This window comes from Nannobrachium achirus (genome assembly GCF_963921795.1).
Source record: "Nannobrachium achirus genome assembly, chromosome: 10".
Classification (NCBI taxonomy): domain Eukaryota; kingdom Metazoa; phylum Chordata; class Actinopteri; order Myctophiformes; family Myctophidae; genus Nannobrachium; species Nannobrachium achirus.
In genome coordinates, this window is record NC_137819.1 from 62,840,315 (window position 1) to 62,862,176 (window position 21,862).

General features: G+C 41.7%; 1 protein-coding gene across 2 annotated transcripts in view; it reads left to right on the forward strand.

Moving 5' to 3' along the window:
* Window positions 1-449: 449 nt before the first annotated feature.
* The window catches only part of LOC308292600 (growth factor receptor-bound protein 10-like), a 74,953-nt gene continuing 53,540 nt past the window's right edge, over window positions 450-21,862 (forward strand). Inside the window, exons 1-2 of one of the 2 annotated variants that reach the window (XM_080734985.1) lie at window positions 450-568; window positions 9,770-9,866. In XM_080734985.1, the coding sequence (XP_080591111.1) occupies window positions 9,816-9,866 (51 nt within the window). In that variant the 5' untranslated portion in view covers window positions 450-568; window positions 9,770-9,815. Of the gene's footprint in view, window positions 569-9,751; window positions 9,867-21,862 lie in introns of both variants that reach the window. The other variant, XM_080734986.1, reaches the window with a different exon arrangement.

Genomic DNA, 21,862 nt, shown 5'->3' on the forward strand with positions numbered 1-21,862 from the left:
ATCATCTGGGGACCCCTCAAAATAATTTTGGGGTCCCGAGACCACAGGTTGAGAACCACTGCTCTAGTCTAGGAGTTATGGGGGTCCGTGGCCACGGTGGCCAAAATTGCACACCAAACTAAAGGGGCAACTGAAATTAAAACGTTTGAGAAGAGAACCACTGCAGTTCTGGCCTGGGTAACATTTGGACTTGCACTTAAAGGGTTAAAGTGGGGTTCCCTGCGAAGACGACGTCTAGGGGCGGGGCCGAGGGGAGTTTTCCTCTGGTGAGAGTGAGTGTGCGCGTGTCGGGTGTGTGTACGCGTGTATGTGTGTGTGAGTGTGTACTGTGTACGCGAGTGCATTCCGTGCGAGGGGAGTCAGCTGGCGAAAGTGGATGACTGGGCAGTGTGACAGACAGTGTGCACGCGTGTGTGTGTGCGGCGTGGACACACCGCTCGGGGACGACGTGAGGACAACACACACACCGAGAGAGTTGAGTTTGCAAACAGTTTTTCTCCGGTCTTTTCAGTCGAGGTTTCGTTCAGCCTCGGTGCCTCCTGCTTGCTGCTGCTGTCCGCTACGCACGGTGAGTCTTCTTCTTATGCACTTTTATTTATTTTTTAGAAATTGGAATGACCGATGATAGCCCGGAACGAAGCTTAAGAAAACGGGCGTTTTGCTGTCTTGTTGTGATTTCATTCAAGTGAAAAATGTCTCCATTTGCTGCCAGTCTCCGGGAGTGACACGGAGACGAAGAGCAGAGGGGGAAAGAACGACCCCTGGCGGTGGCTGGGTGAAAGGTTGCGCCTAGGATAGCAGTAGTTTCTCACACTTTCAAATCTCTCTGACAGTGTGCAAAATGGAACCAAATGGACCCGTTAGGGTTCATTTGGTTCCATTATTGTACACTGTCAGAGTTACAGACTTGCATTGGTCTACTCTAAAAGGAACCCACTGGCACAGAGTCTCTGGAATCCACCTCTTTGAGAACCACTGACTGCTGCTATAATAGCCCTTACACTTCCCTGTGAAAGTAGCCAACATCTTCTCCACACCAGCCATTGTTTCAGTGAGTTGTGTAATGTTACAGTGTTGTTGTATTAGCGCCAGACTAACAGACAGCTGTCTGTATGTGTGCTGTAATGTTAGTGTGCTAGCCTAGACATAGGTAGTAGTTGTGGACACATGGACAGTGGACAGACTGAGAGAACACATGGCTGCAGTGCAGCCTAATGCATGTAGGCAGGGAGGGGGAGGACCCCCACCCCCTTCCCTGTGTCGACTGACTGCCAGTCATAAAGGTCCATTAGCAGTTACATAATGTGTAGGCTAATCTATGTTTCCTTCCTTCCTCCTGTCTAGGAAGAGGATCCAGGTCTGGTTAGGATCGAGGCAGGGTTATAGGTCTGTTTGTTGGGTAGACTAGAACAGTGGTTTTCAACCAGTGGTCCCGGACCACCCCAGTGGCCCATCAGTTTATCCTTGAGGAGGGTTCTAGGTGGTCCCCAGCTAAAAGATGGAGAGCTGCTAAACAAACATTTGACCCTTATTAATAGATCTTTAACTCTTGAGAGCACAAAATGAAACCAAATGGCTCCGTAAGAGTAAAATTATTTTCCATTGCAAGCAAAACATTCCTTGGGCCAAAAATGGACCCCATACACCTTGTGAAAAGTGATGACTCATCAATACCATCGTTTTTTTGCGTCTGATTTTGGCCCAAGGAATGTTTTTCGTGCAAAAAAAATGCTTGCAATGGATTCAGAATAATTAAAAACACCTAGTTAGACCCCTAAAATGCTACTTAAAGCATATTTTTGGGAGTGATTATTTTCCCCTTATAGTACAGTTTTTTGATTGATTGAAGAATGTATTAGAAGTTTGCAATAGAAAAAAGTACAGTTTCATGACAGTACAAATCACTGGTACAAGGTCAACTAAAAGGAGATCCTAGAAAGCCGAGGCTTATTTCCACAGGAACCACAGGGATGTTGAATTTCAATCTTTGTTATATGTTACTAGACACCTTTACGAACACATTGGTGAAGACATTGTTTGGTAAGGAATTTATATCCCAGGGTTTTATTAAAATTCCCTGTCTATAGGTAGAGTAGGATTTCAACTCCCAACAGCCACCTTTGTTTTGGTGAGTAGAGAAACATCTTTAAGGAGACAGTTAAGGAGAACTCCTTCTAATGCTATGGACGAGAGCTAGTCTCTACATGTGTCAGCTGACATAATTTAGAGAGAGACAGACCGGCTGTGAGGGAAAGAGCTTTTCATCTACTGTACATGGCAGGCTATACTGTACACATAGGCTTGCTTGGGGTGTTGCACTAGTATACACTCCCTTGCACATGTAAAAACACACAAACACACACACACACACACACACACACACACACACACACACACACACACACACACACACACACACACACACACACACACACACACACACACAGTGGTGTCAGTTCAGAAAAAGCTAAGGTATGGCAACATGACCGGTGTCTTGCACGCGCGCAAGACACCAGTCATGTTGCCATACCTTAGCAACAGGCATGATATATGTATTTTAAGAAGAAGTACATATAATATATAATTATATATACCTATAATATAATTATAATACCTGGTTAAAGTGACCATTTTGTAAAATTTAACTGTAATTCACCAACATAATAACCGGCACAGATAGACAAAGAGACATTCATGGATTCATATTTAGAACTAGCTTTTATCTTCCCCCTGGACCCAGGGTATGGCAGCTGCATACCCCTGCCATACCCAATTGACGCCCCTGCACACACACACACACACTCTGGTGACTTTATTAAGTTGTTCCCTGCCCTATCACATTCCCTGGATCTCTCCCCATATGACCAGTAAAAGCTGGATCTCTCCCCATATGACCAGTAAAAGCTGGATCTCTCCCCATATGACCAGTAAAAGCTGGATCTCTCCCCATATGACCAGTAAAAGCTGGATCTCTCCCCATATGACCAGTAAAGCTGAATTGCTTTCACTCTCGGCAGGCGGAATCACAAAATGTCAAGCCTGGCTTTACCTTCAACTCGGCAGCACAAAGTGGGCAGTGGACGAATAGAGACAAATGGAGAGCAGGGAAAGAAGCTGATATTTCTTTCTATACAACATCTGATATCTCTTATGTAATCCACACAATGGAGAGATGCTTGCTAAGAGAGAACGTCCAGCGGGGCCAATTAGTTCTCTAGTGAGATGGATTATTTAGACTGAGACAGAGAGTGCTTATAACCACATTAACCCTTTATACTTAGTTAACCCATGTTCCCCAGGGCTCTAGACTGTAGCTTGAGCAGCCCAATACTGTATATGGAGACATGCTGTGAGAGCCCAAACATGCTTACTCAGTTATTCGTTATGTGAAAGTCCTATTATGTCTTTGACATCATAGGATGCCATAGACATGTCTATGCCCATACATGGAGATGTGGCCTCCCTACAGATCCTTCTCGAGAAATTTGAATATTGTGTAAAAGTACATTTTCTTGAAACTTTCTTATATTTCTTAAAACTTTCATATATTCTAGTCTAGATACATTGGACATTCAGCGAATTATTCAAAAACTTTTTTTGTGAAAACTTTGAATCTTTATGGCATACAGCTCATGAATATCAAAAGTCCATATTTCAAAATATTACAATATTACACAAGATCACTCAAAACAAGGATGTATTGTTATTTATTGAAATGTCAACCTTCTGAAGTCAGAGTTGCTTGAAGTCCAGTGGGAAGTTTCCTCAGTCAGTTATGATTTGTGGTGCTATGGGATCTGCAGTGCTTTTTTACACACAATTTCTTCGAGAAGGATCTGTATATGGGCATTCCCATATCAAGTCCTGTTAGATATGGGCTTAATATTGATGACATCAGGGAACTCCATATACGGGCGTAAAAGGGATTCTGTTTGTGTGACATCACAGTGAAGCCAGAGCATGATGTCAGAGCGGCAAACCCATTCTGCTAAGAGTGGTTCCCCTGACATCACAGTGTCGTCAGAGCATGATGTCAGAGCGACAAACCCATAGAACCACAGTGTCAGGCATGACAGAGATACATACATACATACATACATACATACATACATACATACATACATACATACATGCATACATACATACATACATAATACATACATACATACATACATGCATACATACATACATACATAATACATACATACATACATACTGTACATACATACATACATACATACATACATACATACATACATACATACATACATACTGTACATACATACATACATACATACATACATACATACATGCATACATACATCCATACATACATACATAATACATACATACATACATACTGTACATACATACATACATGCATACATACATACATACATACATACATACATACATACATACATGCATGCATACATACATACATACATACATACATACATACATACATACATACTGTACATACATACATACATGCATACATACATACATACATACATACATACATACTGTACATACATACATACATACATACATAATACATACATACATACATACATACATACATACATACATACATACATACATAATACATACATACATACATACTGTACATACATACATACATACATGCATACATACATACATACATACATGCATACATACATACATACATACATGCATACATACATACATACATACATAATACATACATACATACATACTGTACATACATACATACATGCATACATACATACATACATACATACATACGGACAAGCTGTGACTGTTCACATACTAAACTTGCGACCTACGGTCGCAATCATGTAGACCGTCACCTATACAATATTAAAAATGGACAGAATCATGATTTAAAATGTGGTAAATGTTTGAAAAATATTTAATCAAGCAACAGTTTTGCGGACCCCCTGTTGAAGACCTCTGCTTTAGGGCAGTGTTGCTGACAGAATGAGACAAGCAGCAAAGAGAGACAGAGAGCGGCAGACTAGAGAGAGTCAGACAAACAGAAAGACATGAGGGTTACAGTATAGGAGAGTGTAATGGAGGCCCACCATCCACGTTCCTTCACTCTCCCATCCCTCTGTTCTTCATCAGAGGCACAGCAGTCCTATTCTAGCTCTCACCTGCACAACACCCAGTCCTTATAGGATGGATGGACTTGTGCCACACGCTGAGGGGAGGAGGGACAGCTACAGTACATAGTAAACTCTCTGTTGCAGTTTTGCATTCTCTCTCTCTCTCTCTCTCTCTCTCTCTCTCTCTCTCTCTCTCTCTCTCTCTATCTCTCTCTCTCTCTGTTTCTCTCGGTTCTGTTATTTATGTCAGTGGCGTGTGCACTAGATCCAATCTAAAGACTTACATATCCCTTGTTGATTTGTGTGTATGACTGTATGTGTGTTTCTAGAGGCCTCAAGAAAGTCTCACTCGCTATCGAAATCTCATCTCGCAAGTCTCGCGCTCATACGGACATAGGGACATACACACAAAGCCAGCTGTAGTAGTGGTTAGCACCGCTCAATGTTGTGGGATAAAGACTAGGGTACTTGGATACAGACTTCTGTCTGAATCTCCTATTTCAATTCAGAGAGGGAGAGAGAGGGGGAGAGAGGGGGGCTCATGCGCTGATGTCTTTCTGTAATTTCCCTTTCTGTCTGCCTGCAGGTGTTGCATGGTCATGTGTTTATTATCTTGGACAGGCTTTGTTAGTTAGCCTTAAGCCTGGGGCTTAGTTTGGGAATTGACTTACTGTATGAGTGTCTTAGAGACTTAGACAATGGCTGTGTTTACATTGGATTAGGCGGCTGTGTGTGTGCACACACGCATGTGCGAGCAGCATTACGTGCACCCTTAGTCAATCGCAGCCGCAAGGATCTGTTCCATTTGTTGCCTTGCAAGAATGAACAGTTTAAGAACACTTTAGTCCTAACAGCAATTAGGCTCTTTAACTCCATGAGCAGCCGCCAGGCCTATGAACTGGACTTAATGGTTTTACTTTGAGTTATTTATGGGTCTATGTGCAATAATAACAAAGGATTATTATCCCCAGTTTAATGCTTTTTATGATTATTCATAATATATTTTTTATATTTGTCTTCTGTCAGAGTTAACCTCTCCACCCTCTTTTTGTGATGTGTTTTAACTAACATGCCTCAGCCTGTATGAGCTATGGGATGTCTCATATCTATAGTTAACTAACACGCCTGTATGAGCTATGGGATGTCTCATATCTATAGTTCCCCTCTGGGATCTGCTGACGCAGGGCTTTGTTTTCCTCTTCCAGAGAAAGGCTGTTCCAGGATTTCCAGGAACATTAAACAGACACTCCCCCACAGCAAATAATATGGATTGGGATTACATTTTAAAATATGCACACTGACACACACACTTTGTGAATATATTTCCAGGATTCAAGATATATTTTGAAAGCCATTTTATAAACACATTTATGGACACAGCACCTACAATTTTGGTCCAAAAATCACGCAAATCGCTATACAGTATGTCTACACTCATGTCATCAACATGGATCTGTCCCATTTAGCGCCACCTTCAGGCAGATATTTTAAAACACATTTTTGGACACTGCTCCTACAGATTTTCCCCTAAAATCACGCAAATCGCCACCATCAGGCCGATCTTTTCAAACACATTTTTTGGACACTGCTCCTTCACATTTTGCCCTAAAATCACGCTGCGACCTGACGGTCGCTTATCTCCCGATTAGGGAGTCTTACTGGTGTTCTATTGTGTGATGTTGTTATTATATTTATTATAATTCGTGTGATATGGTATACAACAGTGTTTATCAGTATGGGTTGTGATATGGTATACCATAGTGTTTATCAGTATGGGTTGTGATATGGTATACCATAGTGTTTATCAGTATGGGTTGTGATATGGTATACAACAGTGTTTATCAGTATGGGTTGTGATATGGTATACAACAGTGTTTATCAGTATGGGTTGTGATATGGTATACCATAGTGTTTATCAGTATGGGTTGTGATATGGTATACAACAGTGTTTATCAGTATGGGTTGTGATATGGTATACCATAGTGTTTATCAGTATGGGTTGTGATATGGTATACCATAGTGTTTATCAGTATGGGTTGTGATATGGTATACAACAGTGTTTATCAGTATGGGTTGTGATATGGTATACCATAGTGTTTATCAGTATGGGTTGTGATATGGTATACAACAGTGTTTATCAGTATGGGTTGTGATATGGTATACAACAGTGTTTATCAGTATGGGTTGTGATATGGTATACAACAGTGTTTATCAGTATGGGTTGTGATATGGTATACACCAGTGTTTATCAGTATGGGTTGTGATATGGTATACAACAGTGTTTATCAGTATGGGTTGTGATATGGTATACAACAGTGTTCAGCAGTATGGGTTGTGATATGGTATACAACAGTGTTTATCAGTATGGGTTGTGATATGGTATACAACAGTGTTTATCAGTATGGGTTGTGATATGGTATACAACAGTGTTTATCAGTATGGGTTGTGATATGGTATACAACAGTGTTTATCAGTATGGGTTGTGATATGGTATACAACAGTGTTTATCAGTATGGGTTGTGATATGGTATACACCAGTGTTTATCAGTATGGGTTGTGATATGGTATACAACAGTGTTTATCAGTATGGGTTGTGATATGGTATACAACAGTGTTTATCAGTATGGGTTGTGATATGGTATACAACAGTGTTTATCAGTATGGGTTGTGATATGGTATACCATAGTGTTTATCAGTATGGGTTGTGATATGGTATACAATAGTGTTTATCAGTATGGGTTGTGATATGGTATACACCAGTGTTTATCAGTATGGGTTGTGATATGGTATACAACAGTGTTTATCAGTATGGGTTGTGATATGGTATACAACAGTGTTTATCAGTATGGGTTGTGATATGGTATACCATAGTGTTTATCAGTATGGGTTGTGATATGGTATACCATAGTGTTTATCAGTATGGGTTGTGATATGGTATGGTATACAACAGTGTTTATCAGTATGGGTTGTGATATGGTATACAACAGTGTTTATCAGTATGGGTTGTGATATGGTATACAACAGTGTTTATCAGTATGGGTTGTGATATGGTATACAACAGTGTTTATCAGTATGGGTTGTGATATGGTATACCATAGTGTTTATCAGTATGGGTTGTGATATGGTATACCATAGTGTTTATCAGTATGGGTTGTGATATGGTATGGTATACAACAGTGTTTATCAGTATGGGTTGTGATATGGTATACAACAGTGTTTATCAGTATGGGTTGTGATATGGTATACAACAGTGTTTATCAGTATGGGTTGTGATATGGTATACAACAGTGTTTATCAGTATGGGTTGTGATATGGTATACCATAGTGTTTATCAGTATGGGTTGTGATATGGTATACAACAGTGTTTATCAGTATGGGTTGTGATATGGTATACAACAGTGTTTATCAGTATGGGTTGTGATATGGTATACAACAGTGTTTATCAGTATGGGTTGTGATATGGTATACAACAGTGTTTATCAGTATGGGTTGTGATATGGTATACAACAGTGTTTATCAGTATGGGTTGTGATATGGTATACAACAGTGTTTATCAGTATGGGTTGTGATATGGTATACCATAGTGTTTATCAGTATGGGTTGTGATATGGTATACAACAGTGTTTATCAGTATGGGTTGTGATATGGTATACAACAGTGTTTATCAGTATGGGTTGTGATATGGTATACACCAGTGTTTATCAGTATGGGTTGTGATATGGTATACAACAGTGTTTATCAGTATGGGTTGTGATATGGTATACAACAGTGTTTATCAGTATGGGTTGTTGCGACCGTAGGTCGCACTTACTATCAAAACCTGCACAAACTGTGAGTGAGTCCCTCAGTCTGTCTGTCACACCTCACACGTCACACTATTGCCCTGCTCATATCTCCGCAACCGTTGCCCCGATCCATGCCAAATTTTGCACACACGCTCCTTGGCTGCCAAACTACAACCTCCAAGGACCCCCGGAGCTCCAGGGACCCCCAGGTCCCTGGGGGACCCCCAGATGTAAAAAAAGACCAAATGTGCAAAAATGACCAACCACTCCAACATGGCTGCTCACGGGGAATTCCCGGGGACCACCCACTCCTGGTGCACCAGAACGGATGCCAAAGTGGTGTCGCCCCCAGTGGAGGACCCCCTCCACTGCAGCTCACATAAAATGCCGTAACTCGGGCTAGGAGCGTCCGGGAGAGCCGGGGCCGGTACCTATTCGTCCGTCAACGCAACGCGGATACCCCACCCCTCATTTCTCACATGCCCCTCTTCTAGCGCCACCATGGGGCCGATTCTTGCAAAACACATTTTTGGACACTGCTCCTACAATTTTTGCCCTAAAATCACGCAAATCGGTACACAGTATGTCTACACTCATCCCATCAACATGAATCTCTCCCATATAGCGCCACCTCCAGGCCGATTTTTAAAAACACATTTTTGGACACTGCTCCTACAGATTTTGCCCTAAAAACACGAAAATCACTACACAGTATGTCTACACTCATGTCATCAACATGGATCAGGAAGATTTTGGCAAAACACATTTTTGCCCTATTTGTGGAGCTAAGTGACCTACGGTCGCTTATCTCCCGATTAGGGAGTCTTACTGGTATACAACAGTGTTTATCAGTATGGGTTGTGTTTGCAGGTCCGGTGGATGTGAGGCTCCACAGAAGGAACGTTGAACAGACAACATGGCCTTGGCTGGCTGCCCCGACTACTTCCTCCTTCACCCCAACTACCAGGTAGTACACACACTGTCCCTCTAAACGTACGTGTGTGTGTGTGTGTGTGTGTGTGTGTGTGTGTGTGTGTGTGTGCGTGTGCGTGTGTGCGTGCGCATGGGTGTCACACCAAATTCGGGTCCCTCCCTGGGACTGGGTACAAGGATTCACTCACATTTTGTGCTTTAACTATTGAAAATTCTTGAAAATTTGTGCGGAGTTTGAATATTTCAAATCCTTCTAAGGTTTTTTGAAAACCCTATGTTTCTATGTCTGTGGTGCTCAAATATTTTCATGTGAAGGACCCCCAAAATGATATACATTTGGCCACGGACCCCCATCTCAAAATAATTAGTTCCAGGGACCCCCAAGAAGCAAAATTTGAGTTACAAATGTTCGCTTAAAAAGTACATAATATTCAAAGTTTTGCACATTTTCACGACTTCTCAAAAATAGCAGATCTACAAGCTCGCAGCACGGTACTCGCACTATGAGCTTTTATATCTGCTATTTTTCAATAGCTAAAGTATAAAATAATTAAGGCCCCCTCCACCTTGGGCCCTAGTAACTCAGTCCCACTGTGAGCTTGTAGACCGGTGATTTTTTGGCAAAGACATTTGATAAAGAGTGAAAAAAAGACTGTATCAATTACTGTACGTATGTTATTATATATTGTATATTATGTATATTAAGTACCTTTTACCAATTATGGCGGATTTAAATGGTACCGGATATGCAGCTCGGCAAATAAAACGTGAATTGATCCCAGTGCATGACGGAGGACGATATCACAATAGATTAAATCTCCACGATATGATTATCGGGAGTGTTTTTTATCACGATAAACGCTGATATCGCTTATCGTCCAATCCCTAGTCTCCTCTCTCTCTCTCTCTCTCTCTCTCTCTCTCTCTCTCTCTCTCTCTCTCTCTCTCTCTCTCTGACTCACCGGGATGCGGGATCTAAAGAATTTGTCTGGACAGTGTTGAGTGTTCATGGAGGCCTATAAATAGAGCAGGAAACAAACAATGAAAACAACAACAGACCTGAGAGCGTGGGATCGTCGCCTCATGACACGCTCATGCAGTGACAGACAGGAGGGGCGGGGGGGGGGGGGGTCTTGACGCAGACCTTAGCTGCATTTATTTCTCTTAACAGAGGTATAAGAATGCAGCGCCAATGCAAGTAGGGATGGGACGATAAGCGATATTATGATATCGTTTATTATCATGATAAAAAATACTCACAATAATCCTTTTGTGGAAATGTAATTCATCGTGATATCGTGCTCCGTCTTGCACTGGGATCAATTCATTTTTTATTTGGCAAGCTTTATATCCGGTACCACTTAAACCTTCTATAATTTGCGGGGCGCCCGCTGGCCTAGTGGTCAAGGCGCATACCACATACTAGGCTATGATGCCTGCTGGCGTCGCCGGTTCGATTCCCGATCCGGACGACCTTTGCCACATGTCGTTCCCCATCTCTCTACCCATTTCCTGTCAGCCTACTGTCCTATCAAATAAAGGAAAAAGCCCAAAAACAAATCTTGAAAAAAAAAAGAAATCTAGAATTTGTAAAAGGTACTTATAATAGGCTATACGTACTTGATAGTAGTCTTTTTTTCACTCTATCAAATGTCTTCTACAAGCTCACAACGCGTCGCTGCGACGCGTTGTGAGCTTGTAGATCGGCAATCTTTTGGCATTTTTTGACGATAATATCGTAAATCGCGATTTCTTTCGTCACAATAATAATCGTGATATGACATATGCATATCGTCCCATCCCTGCCCCCGAGATTGTCTGAGCCCCCGATGGGCTGAAATGAAGTGGGATTGGTTCAGGTTAGATTCCAGGGAAGGGGCTTTGCACCAGTAAGACTGCAGTGAATGGCAAGTTGACTCCTCCCTCCCGAGTGGCCGGTGGAGTTTGAGAGAACTTTGATAGTTGGCGCAACAAGGGAGCGAACGAACTGGCTTACTGCGTTGCTGTGGGTGTTATATAAAGCTGTCCAGTTGACATGACCCAGCATGAAACATACATGCACACACACACGCACACACACACACACACACACACACACACACACACACACACACACACACACACACACACACACACACACACACACACACACACACACACACACACACGTGCACACACGCACAAACACACCATGGTGTCTCTTTCTGGGCAGTGAATGTAGGTTTAGTGTGTAAAGATAAGGAGCAAATGAGAGCCTTTTTTCTGCATACTTACATAACTCTATACATAACACTGGGCTGTGCTCCAGGCCTGTCTCACAACTGTGTGTGTGTGTGTGTGTGTGTGTGTGTGTGTGTGTGTGTGTGTGTGTGTGTGTGTGTGTGCGGGTGCATGTGCACAGGGGAGTGCATGTGTGTGCTTGTGAGAGCGTGTCCATGACTGTTTGTTGTTGTACAAATGTGTGTGTGTGTGTGTGTGCGACTGCGAGTGTTATGTGTGTCGTGTTCATGTGTGTGTGCGTGTGTGTGTGTGTGCGACTGCGAGTGTTATGTGTGTCGTGTTCATGCGTGTGTGTGTGTGTGTTTGAGTGAAAGCGCTGGATCTGAGCCACAGATGTCTCAGAGCATGGAGCCAGCAACAGTCCAGAGCTGTTCTCAGAGGTGTGTGTGTGTGTGTGTGTGTGTGTGCGCGTGCGTGCGTGTGTGTGAGTGTGTGTGTGTGTGAGTGTGTGTGTTGCTCATTAACCACAGGCCAGAGACTAGCATTCACTTAAACCCAAATCTTCTGTGTCACACTGACAAAATAGCCCATCTATGAGCTCACAATTAGGGCTGTCACAATTATGACATTTTACATGACGATTAAAGGAGCTATAGTCAACTTTTTCATTGTAGGGCCGACACTTTGTTTACATCCTAGTCTATAGACTAGAATGTAAACAAAGTGTCTGACAATGGCCAAAATGATTATTTTATCATTATTTTATGATTTTTGTGGTCATTTTTGAATAGAAACACATATATGAAGCTTATTCTTTTATAAAATATTTTCGAAACATTTTTATTTTAGCATCCGTTTTTCAAGAAAAAATTGACTATAGCTCCTTTAATTGTCACTCAAATAATTGCGATTAACGATTTAATTGTGTTTTTGTCGTTGACAGTTACATTTCTGTGTAGGATTTTCTTTTAGGCTTTGAAGTTGCACATGGCAGATATAATAATATACTCATGTTAACTTTATGAACTTGAATACAAATACATTGGACATAAAACAAAAATACATTTTAATACTACTATACTAGTCATTAAGGTACTAATATAGACTAATGGAATTAAAGCAGATCATGTTTGAAAAAAAAAAATGAAAAAAAGGGTGAAATCAATAATATTCCGGTATTAACCTGCGGGCCACATTAAGTGACATTAAGTGAAGGTGGGCCGGCAGTTGCCCATGTATGTCCTTAGCTCTGGTCCATAGCGTTAGTGGAGTTCTCCCTAACGCTATGTTCCTCTACCTCCGTATTCCTTGGCAAAACCGGAACACCCCGCCGTCTGGTCCAAAAATAACAAAAACTGTTTCGCCCCTCATCAAACCAAAGGTATCATTGGACAGTTGAAAGCTTAATCTACTTAGTGGACGAGGTCTGACACTCTTCCAGGTTTTTACAAAACAGCGCTTCCAACGTCGCAGAGTTGAATAACACCCAGTGAGACTAATGCTCATTGTAATTCGGTCCTCTGACCTGCGCGGCAGTAGTGAGTTGGCACCTTGATGGCGACGACAAATAGTGAAAAACGAGAAGAAATGGAGTCTCCATCCGGTAGAATATTTTTCATTTTGCCCTAGAAATGTATTTTAATCGTGTGGTGGGGGGCTCAGCCCGCGTCCACTAAGTAGAGTAAGCTATCAACGGTCCACTGATACCGTTGGTTTGATGAGGGGCGAAACAGTTTTTGTTATTTTCGGACCAGACGGCGGGGTTTTCCGGTTTTGCCAAGGAATACAGAGGTAGAGGAACATAGCGTTAGGGAGAACTCCACTAACGCTATGGACCAGAGCTAGTATGTCCTAAGTGTTTAATTACACTCTTGAGCGTATTACGGGTGCATTTGATTACATTTAAACCCTTCTCTTGGTTACTCATGTAGCCTGATACATTTTTGCTGAGTAAGCTAACTTTGCTGTGGTTCAGTAACCACTTTCAACCTGTTGTCCCTATTTTGGGCGTTTCATTTCAGGTGACACTTTGTCAAAAATAGCAGATCTGTAAGCTCACAACATGTCGCAATGCCATTTTTTGTGAGCTTGTAGTTTGGCTTTCTCTGTGTGACAGTCTTAATGAAGTATAAAAGATGGCTTTTTAAGTTTTAATAATCTTTATCACATTGGTTCATTCTTAGAATACTTTATTTCCCAACTTGGAATGTGAGCTTTCCTCACACTTTCTGCCCCTGGGGGTCAGAGGTCAGCTAGCCTGTCACCATGGAGACGAGCCCTCAGTCTTGTGCTTTCGAGGAACTGGAAAGGGAGTCGCTGTGTCTGTATCCTCATTATGGGATGTTTACTTTAAGGGCATGTGTCATGACTGATAAGAATGCCTGATAAGATAAAAGAATACAACTTTACTCACTCAAGAGTTAAAGTTGCAAGTTGAAACTTATTCCAATGAATATTTTTCTGAGCCTTTAGTTAACCACCAAGTTTAGTTGGCATTGACAGATTAATTTGGTTCTATTGCTTTTATCAAACGATCGCAACGATCAGCATATGCTGTAAAAAGAAAATCTGATCCAACAGGAAACAGGATGTAGGCGTGATGGAAAAAAACAGATCTCCATTCGTTATTATCATTATTTTATGATTTTTGTTGTCATTTTTGAATAGAAACACATATATGAAGCTTATTCTTTTATAAAATATTTTCGAAACATTTTTATTTTAGCATCCGTTTTTCAAGAAAAAATTGACTATAGCTCCTTTAATTGTCACTCAAATAATTGCGATTAACGATTTAATTGTGTTTTTGTCGTTGACAGTTACATTTCTGTGTAGGATTTTCTTTTAGGCTTTGAAGTTGCACATGGCAGATATAATAATATACTCATGTTAACTTTATGAACTTGAATACAAATACATTGGACATAAAACAAAAATACATTTTAATACTACTATACTAGTCATTAAGGTACTAATATAGACTAATGGAATTAAAGCAGATCATGTTTGAAAAAAAAAAATGAAAAAAAGGGTGAAATCAATAATATTCCGGTATTAACCTGCGGGCCACATTAAGTGACATTAAGTGAAGGTGGGCCGGCAGTTGCCCATGTATGTCCTTAGCTCTGGTCCATAGCGTTAGTGGAGTTCTCCCTAACGCTATGTTCCTCTACCTCCGTATTCCTTGGCAAAACCGGAACACCCCGCCGTCTGGTCCAAAAATAACAAAAACTGTTTCGCCCCTCATCAAACCAAAGGTATCATTGGACAGTTGAAAGCTTAATCTACTTAGTGGACGAGGTCTGACACTCTTCCAGGTTTTTACAAAACAGCGCTTCCAACGTCGCAGAGTTGAATAACACCCAGTGAGACTAATGCTCATTGTAATTCGGTCCTCTGACCTGCGCGGCAGTAGTGAGTTGGCACCTTGATGGCGACGACAAATAGTGAAAAACGAGAAGAAATGGAGTCTCCATCCGGTAGAATATTTTTCATTTTGCCCTAGAAATGTATTTTAATCGTGTGGTGGGGGGCTCAGCCCGCGTCCACTAAGTAGAGTAAGCTATCAACGGTCCACTGATACCGTTGGTTTGATGAGGGGCGAAACAGTTTTTGTTATTTTCGGACCAGACGGCGGGGTTTTCCGGTTTTGCCAAGGAATACAGAGGTAGAGGAACATAGCGTTAGGGAGAACTCCACTAACGCTATGGACCAGAGCTAGTATGTCCTAAGTGTTTAATTACACTCTTGAGCGTATTACGGGTGCATTTGATTACATTTAAACCCTTCTCTTGGTTACTCATGTAGCCTGATACATTTTTGCTGAGTAAGCTAACTTTGCTGTGGTTCAGTAACCACTTTCAACCTGTTGTCCCTATTTTGGGCGTTTCATTTCAGGTGACACTTTGTCAAAAATAGCAGATCTGTAAGCTCACAACATGTCGCAATGCCATTTTTTGTGAGCTTGTAGTTTGGCTTTCTCTGTGTGACAGTCTTAATGAAGTATAAAAGATGGCTTTTTAAGTTTTAATAATCTTTATCACATTGGTTCATTCTTAGAATACTTTATTTCCCAACTTGGAATGTGAGCTTTCCTCACACTTTCTGCCCCTGGGGGTCAGAGGTCAGCTAGCCTGTCACCATGGAGACGAGCCCTCAGTCTTGTGCTTTCGAGGAACTGGAAAGGGAGTCGCTGTGTCTGTATCCTCATTATGGGATGTTTACTTTAAGGGCATGTGTCATGACTGATAAGAATGCCTGATAAGATAAAAGAATACAACTTTACTCACTCAAGAGTTAAAGTTGCAAGTTGAAACTTATTCCAATGAATATTTTTCTGAGCCTTTAGTTAACCACCAAGTTTAGTTGGCATTGACAGATTAATTTGGTTCTATTGCTTTTATCAAACGATCGCAACGATCAGCATATGCTGTAAAAAGAAAATCTGATCCAACAGGAAACAGGATGTAGGCGTGATGGAAAAAAACAGATCTCCATTCGCTCCCATGTAAAATTTTGCAGTTAAATTCATTTACTGCCTCTACTAGTTTGACGAGTTATATTAATGGGTCCACTCTGCCTATGACGAGTTTGACCTAATTTGCATTTTTTTTTTTTATTATTATTATTTTTGGACCCCATTAAATCTAGTAAACATGATTGCAATCGCGAACCTGCATGTTTCACCCCCATACAACCCCATCTTTCAAACAGGGCAGCCATCTTTTTTGTTTGTTTACATAACATGTAAAACATAATGGCTTCTATCTCATGAATGCCTGAACGGATTTCCAATCGGATTTTTGGAGCTGTGTGCAGCTCCCTATACGTGGCTGTGTGGGTCTGTCTGTGTGTCTGTCTGTGTGTCTGTCTGTGTGTGTGTATGTAGCCTGAACTTCCTAAACTTCGGCACGCCACTAGTCCCACAGTTTTGCCACCACACACTCGCGCCATATGTCAAATCGACCGGCTTACTCGGGAATCGTGTGCTATTACTTTTCTAAGAGAAAAGTTGTATCGTTTAATTGATATTAATTTATTAGTGAATTAATTTTCCCCATTGACTTATAATGGGAATCGCAAAAACTCACATTCAATTATTTGTCTCTCGCAAACCATAGGGGCTAGAGTTTCAAGACTTGGAGAGGAGGTTCATAATGATTTCAAGGATTAAATAAAAAATAATTGTGTCATTTGGCCGCATGGTGGCGCCATAACACCCCACTTTACGTTTTGGCCTGTAACTCTTGAACCGTAGGTCAGAAAATTTAAAAAAAAAATTCCCTGGATTCCTTGGGTCATGACGCATCTCCCCATATAGGCCACACCCATTTGCGCCATGATAGATTTTCCGCCTTCTTGAATTTTCTCCAAAACACACTTTTTGCTCCTTTTCCTACATATTTTCTTCAAATGTCACAAAAATCGGTACACATGATCCACACACACACACACACACACACACACACACACACACACACACACACACACACACACACACACACACACACACACACACACACACACACACACACACAGCTCCACTTCACACGGGTGTGATTTTTTTGTTTGAAAGCTGTGAACAGCCTGCACACACGTGGTGCATGATCCGTGCATGGGCGTGCATGATCCGTGCACTATCTTTACATCTAAGTCTATGAAGCTTCTGGCAGGGAAACCTGGAAGACGGCATATTCAAAATGGCAGTAAATACGTTTTAAACACCCATATTTCTGTTTCCTGTTTTGAACTCCGTCTGCGGTCTAAAACGCGAGGAGTGGATTCACTGCAGGTTGTGCCATCTAGTCCATGGCTCACGTTACTGCCCCCTTACTGCATACCAACTGCCTAACTCAGACCTGGGCATTGTCTGACCGGCCCTTGTAGGGTCAATGGCAAAATTACAAAATAAACACATTTTGTAATTTTACCTCATGCATGCATGGACTATAGCTGCATTCCTTTTATTTTGAAGTTTTTTATTCACATACTTGGACGCAATGCATACATCAATGGATCGTTGTCTCAATAACAAGCAGGTGGTCAGACTGGTCACAAGTCAAGACGACCTGCCTTACCTTACCCATCAAAAATTGTCCAAAAAAAGAAAAGTTGATGCCGAATGCCGGGTCTTCAACAAAAAGTGGACTGCTAAGTATGTATTTACTGAAGTCGGAGGTAAAGCCGTGTGTTTAGTTTGCGGGGAGCACATCTTGCGGGGAGCACTGCCTTTTGGCCCGGCCCTCCACAATATGTTCTCAGTGATGTCATTACGTGCGCGTCCCGCGTCAAATACGCGTTCATGTCGCCCAGAGACGCATTCACGTCTTGTTTCTGGGGTCCCGGGGACGCGCCTCCATTATTAATCCATAATTTACCGCATCGCGGTAAAAGAAAAACATTAGCGATTAGCGAATCGCAAAGGCCGCGATGTTCTGCTAAGTAGACTTCTCAAGCAATATGGAGACGTTTAAATTTTTGAAATCCCTTCATAATTCAAATCAAATCAAATCAAATCAACCTTTATTTATAAAGCACATTTACACAATCGAAATTGACCAAAGTGCTGTACAACAGAACACAAAACCATCACCAACATTACTGTAAGAACAATCTTAAAAACAATAGTGTAAACAAAGACAATCAATCAAACTGTAAACAAAAACAATCATTAAAAACAATAGCGACAAAATGTACATATCAGAAACAATAAGCAACTCCAACATGAGTTTAACTGTGAATAAAAGCTAGAGAATAAAAGTGTGTTTTAAGCCGGGATTTAAAAGACTCAATGGAGTTTGCACTTCTAATAGAGATGGGCAGGCTGTTCCAGAGCCTCGGGGCGGCTGAGGCAAAGGCGCGGTCGCCCCTACTTCTCAGTCCGTTGGGCCTAAATGGAACTTCTAAGAGCAGCTGGTTGGCTGACCTTAGTGCTCTATTTGGGACGTATAGATCCACCAGTTCAGACAGGTATAGGGGGGCCAGGCCGTTCAGGGATTTATAAGTAAATAAAAGAATTTTAAAATCAATTCTAAAATTGACAGGGAGCCAGTGCAGTGCTGCTAAAACTGGAGTTATATGCTCATGCTTTCTTGTGCCAGTAAGAAGGCGTGCAGCCGCGTTCTGTACTAGTTGTAGACGCCGGAGTGAAGACTGATCAATGCCTGAGAGGAGAGAGTTACAATAGTCCAATCTAGAGGATATGAATGCATGTATTGCCATTTCCAGTTGTTTTGGTGGGAGGTATGGTTTGACTTGGGCTATTAGGCGTAGTTGAAAGAAGCTGCTTTTGACTATAGAACTAATGTGTTTGGTAAATGTGAAATTACTGTCAAAGGTGACACCCAGATTTTTGACGGAGGGACAGATGTTAGTGCTAAGGGAACCCAGATTAGTATTGATGGATGGAGCAGTACCGAAGAATATGACTTCTGTCTTATTTTGATTTAAGTTTAAAAAGTTTGTGTCCATCCAGGATTTTATGTCATCTAGGCAGTCATGTAGGCGTTTAAGTGAATTATGGGAGTTGATATTGATGGGTAGATAGATTTGCACATCATCAGCATAGCAGTGGAAAGCGATATTATGTTTCGTAAAAATTGACCCTAGCGGTAGCATATATAGGAGAAATAGGATGGGGCCAAGGATAGAGCCTTGGGGGACCCCAGAGGTAAGGGGGGCAGAGGGAGATGAGAAGTTACCTAGTTGGACCGAAAAACTTCTACTTGTTAGGTACGACCGGAACCAGGCCAAGGCAGTGCCAGATATGCCTACATGGTGCTCTAGGCGCGAGATTAAAATATTGTGGTCGACGGTGTCAAAAGCAGAGGAGAGGTCCAGAAGAACCAGGACAGAAGAGCAGCCATTATCAGCAGTTAAAAGCAAATCATTAAAAACTCTCAGTAGGGCAGACTCAGTACTGTGGCCAGGCTTAAAGCCAGATTGAAACTTCTCGTGTATGCCATTAGTAATTAAAAAAGATTGAAGTTGAATATAAATAACTTTTTCCAAGACCTTGGAGAGAAATGGCAGATGTGAGATAGGCCTGAAATTAGACAGAGTAGAGGGATCAAGGTTTTTCTTTTTAAGAATGGGATTCACCACGGCATGTTTCAGGGGGACAGGGACATAGCCAGAGAGGAGAGAGGCGTTGATTATTAATAGCACACTTGGGCCAACGGCAGCAAAAACTTCCTTAAAGAGTCGGGATGGTATGGGGTCAGTTAGGCAATTTGTGGGCCTCAGATGCATGACCAGGTCGGTGAGTGTGGATAGGGATACCGGTTCAAATTGTCTAAGAGTGGGAATATCAGGGCGAGGAAAAGGGGGAGTGTCCAGGGTTGAAGTGGGATGCATAGACCGTAGGTCAGTGATACGGTCAATAAAAAATTTCTGGAAATTTGTGCATAATAAAGGTGATGCGACTATGGGAGATGTGTCACGAGGATTTGTCAGAGAGTTAAAAATATTAAAAAGGACTTGAGGTTTATTGCTATTTGTTGCGACCAAATTAGAAAGAAAATCAGTTTTGGCCACTTTGACTGCTCTTTGATAATTTTTGAGGCACGTGCGTAGTATGTCTAAGGAGATATGTAGTTTGTCCTTTCGCCATTTTCGTTCGGCACGTCTGCATGTGCATCGGAGGGCGCGGGTTGAGTTATTGAGCCATGGCTCATTTTGTGGCTTGGTAAGTTTAAGTCTAAGAGGTGCAACAGTGTTTAGGATCTCGCTACATGTTGTGCTAAATGTGGACAGGAGTACCTCAACACTGGTTTCACTCAGTGCTGGTTCACTAGCCAGTGAGGCACTAAATAACATGGAGAACTGAGAAGCGGTTAATGGGGTTATGGCACGGGAGAGGCGGGTTGGCGGGGCGGCCTGTGTCAAAGCACCGGGTGTTATGGTATTAAAAATAATTGGGAAGTGATCAGAAATAGCAGGAATAGCAAAGACATCGAGCACAGATACAGTTGCAACAGAGGTCATAACGAGGTCAAGTATGTGACCCTTTTCATGGGTTGGGCCCGTAGTGGAAAGAGAGAGGTTGAAGGATTCAAGAAGACTTAGGAAATCCTTCACCATTGGGCGTGATTTACAGCAGACATGAATATTTAGATCTCCACAGAGCATTACATTTTCATACTTGACCATAATAACTGATAAGAAGTCACCAAAGTCACAAATGAAGTCCTTGCTCTTGGGCGGGCGATAAATAAGAGCACAAAGCAAGGGAGTAGACAAATTAATTTCAATGAGCTGCAATTCGAAACTCGAATAAGTGGCCTCTGGTGGGATCAGCCGACATGGAATAGTGGATTTAAAAACAGTTGCTACACCGCCCCCCCCCCTAATGGACCGGGGGGAGCTGAAAAAGTTATATTCGGGTGGGAGGAGTTCAGAAAAAATGTAGCAGTCTCCAGGATGGGTCCAAGTTTCTGTGAGGAACATGAAATCCAAATCACGTAAAATTATAAGGTCTTTAAGCCAGGTTGTTTTATTAGTTAGGGAGGGTATATTTAATAGTGCCATCTGGAGTTTTGTGTCAGGGATGGTTGAGGATGCAGCCCGCCTTAGAGAGCGAAGGTGGGCAGGCTTGCTGCCGCGTCTAGAACACTGCCCAGACACTGACAGCAGCTTATAATTGAAATGTCTTGATTTAATTAAAATTGGGATAGAGGAGGGAGGGGTTAAAATAACAGGATTTAAAAAGAGGTGAGAGGTGGTTGTATTCAATTCAATAGGAACTGGGCGGGGAAGGGTTAAAATTGCAGGAATTAAAATAGGATTTAAAAAGGGAGTTACAGAATCATC